This window comes from Neomonachus schauinslandi, chromosome 8, assembly GCF_002201575.2.
Source record: "Neomonachus schauinslandi chromosome 8, ASM220157v2, whole genome shotgun sequence".
Classification (NCBI taxonomy): domain Eukaryota; kingdom Metazoa; phylum Chordata; class Mammalia; order Carnivora; family Phocidae; genus Neomonachus; species Neomonachus schauinslandi.
Window position 1 is genome coordinate 9,174,292 of NC_058410.1, and position 4,120 is coordinate 9,178,411.

A 4,120-nucleotide genomic window follows, 5' to 3' on the forward strand; every position below is an offset into this window, starting at 1 on the left:
TTCATCCCTCTATTCATCCCACCCTCCCTCTCTCTACCCACTCTTCTCTCCCTCTATCCCTCCTTCCATCCCTCCCTCCCTCCATCAGTCCCCCCATCCACCTCTTCCTCCATCCATCCCTCCATCCATCCATCATCTATCTGTCATCCATCCATCCATCTGTCCATCCATCTGTCCGTCCCTCCCTCCACCCTTCCAACCATCCATCCCTCCATCTAACTATTCATCCCTCTATTCATCCCACCCTCCCTCTCTCTACCCACTCTTCTCTCCCTCTATCCCTCCTTCCATCCATCCCTCCCTCCATCAGTCCCCCCATCCACCTCTTCCTCCATCCATCCCTCCCTCCTTCGCTGCTTCCCTCCATCCCTCCCTCCTATCCCTCCCTCCCTACATCCTTCTATCCATCCATCCATCCCTCCATCGATCCAGGAAATATGTCTTGAGCACATCCCTGCTGGGACAACTTCAGAGGATTTAGAATCTCAAGGAGAAAGTGGAGCAGAATTTTGAAGGTCATTCCAGGGACTCAGTTTGAAACTGGAAAAAGAATAAATATACTCTCTCTCTCTCACTAGCATATGAACATGAACATGCCTTTCTATGTACAGATATAGTTACTCTCTTTAATTCACAGAATAATAATAATGAAAATAATCAAGACCATGTGTTTTCATGGCACTTTACAGTTTCTAAGTACCAGCACAGACATTATTTCATTAGTTTCTCACACCAGCCTTGGGAAGCAAGCCAGAGGAGTATAACTATTTCCATCTCCCAAGTGGGAATCCAGGTAACTTCTCTAAGATGACACCACTAATTTCTGTGGACAGAAATGGTCCTGGCCTATTTTATGTTAGCATCTATAAATACTCAAGGTACACACACACACACACACACACACACCCCAGGCACTCCCACACCTATGAATCACACACCTGTGAATCAACCTGTATTTATTTCTCTTCACATCCCCAGAGACCCCCAACACACTGCAGCCTATTCAGACCCCCACACTCAAGAGCGCAGTGCACACATAAGGAAGACAGCCAACAAAATGACAAGAGTAAAGTGGTAGGGGGTGGATGTGGGGCACAGGCAGGGATGTGGGGTGCAGGTGGGGATGTGGGGTGCAGGTGGGGACAGAGAGTGCAGGTGAGGACGTGGGGCGCAGGTGAGGATGTGGGGTGCAAACAGAAGGTGAGTCATTGTTAATGCAGATGATCCCATGGCCCCCAAAGCATAGTGGGAGCACAGACACTGGGCAGGCCCAGCACTTCTGGCCTCCATTCTCTGCCTCCCTCCATGGCCTGCTTCTGCTACAGGCGGATCCCTTTGCTCCGACGACCTAGGCCCAACCTCTCAGACCCCGTTCTTCCTCTGCCTCCCTCTCACTGCCCCTTCCCCAGGGAGGCACACAGAACAGACACATTACCCTGTTCGAGCTGCTACTGCATTGGCTTTCGCTCAGAGGAGGTGGGGTAGGAGGAACCACAGAAATTTTGCTGCCAAGGAAAAATACAGGAATAAAAAACGGGTTATGAATGATCCAACTATTAGTCTTACAAATGCATGGGACTCGCCATCATCCTCTCGTTCAAGTTCTCTGACTTTTTTTTTTTTTTGCTTTTTGCTTTTTGCTTTTACTTCCTCGTGTTTTAGAAGAGGATCCAGCGGCCCTGCATGGATCTGCTCCTCTAGGCAGGGTGCAATTTCCTGGTATCGGGATGCGGCAAATGAGCGCCAAGCTGCCCCGTGCCCAAGCCTTGTGTGCTGCGCATGTTGTCTAAAGTAGCGCGGCCGCTCCAGAGCCCAGACCAGGTGTGTGTCCCCTGTGGCCGTGTGCGTTCTCTCAGCAGAAATCCCAACAGAAGTGCCCAAAACGCCATGCCAACATCAAGCATGAGAGGAATCAGAAGTTGATGGGGGAGGGGCACTGGGGTGGCTCAGTCATTTAGGCATCTGCCTTCAGCTCAGGTCATGATCCCAGGGTGTTGTGATTGAGTCCCTCTGCCTCTCCCCCCTGCTCATGCCTGCTCACTCACTCTCTCTCTCTCAAATAAATAAATAAAATCTTAAAAAAAAAGAAGAAGAAGTTGATGGGGGAGAAAAAAAAAAAAATGAAGTCCCAAGACTGGAAAATCTCATAATGGGCCAAAAAAAAAAAAAAAAAGCCGGGGCGGGGGAGCTTTCAGTAATACTTTAATTTATTTGGTGCAATCAGGTGCGTGAATTGTTGCTAGCTCCAAGAGTGCTAGGTGTTTAGGATTTTGTATCAAGAAGTTAGATCTCGGGCGCCTGGGTGGCTCAGTCAGTTAAGGGACTGCCTTCAGCTCAGGTCATGATCCTGGAGTCCCAGGATCTAGTCCCACATCGGGCTCCCTGCTCAGCAGGGAGTCTGCTTCTCCCTCTGACCCTTCTCCCCCTCATGTGCTCTCTCTCTCTCTCTCTCTCTCATTCTCACTCTCTCAAATAAATAAATAAAATCTTTAAAAAAAAAAAAAAAAGACGTTAGCTCTCCGGGTGCCTGGGTGGCTCAGTCAGTTAAGCGTCTGCCTTCAGCTCGGGTCATGATCCTGGGGTCCTGGGAGCGAGCACCTCCGGCTCCTTGCTCTGCAGGGAGCCTGCTTCTCCCTCTCCCCTGCTTGTGCTCTCTCTCTCTCTCTCTCAAATAAATAAATAAAATCTTAAAAAAAAAAAAGAAGTTAGCATCTCGCAGACCATGCCTCACTGCTGCCAATTTTATTCCACGGATGTCTGAGGAGTCAGTTACCAGGCATGATGTTGGAGATACAAATGATTCATAAAAGCAAATGCCTGGTTCAGAATTTCATTTAAAATGCCCTCAAAAATAATATCTCATTTTCGTACCACATTTCAGGAGAATTTAGGAAATAAAACCTTTAGTGAGAAACTGCTCTGCTAGCTCCCAAGAAGGCCCTTCATAAGAATCTGGAAAGATCTCTGTTTCAATCTTTTCCAGGCACTTTATCATTAAAAAAAAAAAAAAAAGTCACATTCCAGAGCAGCCACGTCTGAAAGTCAGGAGATCTAGAAGTTCTTTCAGCGTCCTTTTTTCCCCAGGCCAGGGGAGGGCCAGGACGGTCTGCCCTCGTACAGCTCTCACCTCAGCTCCTGATAAGATTGCAAGAGCTTTGCTCCGGCTGTCCCGTGTTTGCCTGGAAGAGATATCAGCAAAGGTCATTCATTAGTAAGAAGACAACCTTGGTGATGCAAACACAGGAAGCAATCAATTAAAATTATTATTTTTCTAATACCACTTTTTGCAATTAAAAAGTAAAAGACCATCTTGGGGTGATAGAAATGCTCTGAAGTTCGACTGTGGTGATGGCCACACAACTCCGTAAATTTGCTAAAAACAAATTATATAATATGTTAAAAAACAGATGACGTTTATGCTCTATAAACTACAACCACAAAAGTTGTTAAAAATGCAGACATAAACACATACGTACACATAATTGCTGGGAACGACTGCTTTTATTAAGAGTTGACGTAGGGTTAGATTTTCTAAATCTGGAAAATCTGAAAAGCAGTCCAAGCTTCCAAGCTTCCATTTGTCCTTTGGAAACATTTAATAATAGCATGACTATATTCCTTTAAACATTCCTTGTTATGGGGATTAAATTAATCTGTTAAAAAATGTAATCTACTTATTTCTAGTTGTAGAAGCTAATAATTTCCTAAATAAGACCGCTTCTGATATAGTACTCTTTTTGTTTCCAGGCAAGGGGATTTTATGATGTATTAAGACCCCAAAAATAGAACTCTCCATAGTTCTGTGAACACAGTGTTTCCTGGCCCAGTGCATAGGAAGAGGTTAGTCTGCCCAGCCCGCCTCCACCCTGCCCGACACAGGGCTGGGAGCCACCAAGCCTGCCATGCTGTCTAGCGCCTGTGGGGTGTGTGTGAAGGTTTTAATCCACCCCCAAGAAAGACTGACATACATATTCACATCACCTCCATCAGAGGAGAAGCAGGGCAGGGAGGACTTTGGCGGGGGGGGGGGGGGGGGGGGGGGGGGGGGGGGGCGCGGAAAAATGGGCCTGCCCCCCAAGTAGGGGGGGGGCACCCACGGCGGGGGGGGGGGACCCGAGGG

General features: G+C 47.5%; 1 protein-coding gene across 2 annotated transcripts in view; it reads right to left on the reverse strand.

Moving 5' to 3' along the window:
- The window catches only part of SYTL3 (synaptotagmin like 3), a 76,442-nt gene that overhangs the window by 33,292 nt on the left and 39,030 nt on the right, over window positions 1-4,120 (reverse strand). For both annotated transcript variants that reach the window (XM_044917461.1, XM_044917460.1), the window contains exons 4-5: window positions 3,128-3,179; window positions 1,436-1,505 (exon numbers count right to left, since the gene is read on the reverse strand). In XM_044917461.1, the coding sequence (XP_044773396.1) occupies window positions 1,436-1,505; window positions 3,128-3,179 (122 nt within the window). The remainder of the gene's footprint in view (window positions 1-1,435; window positions 1,506-3,127; window positions 3,180-4,120) is intronic.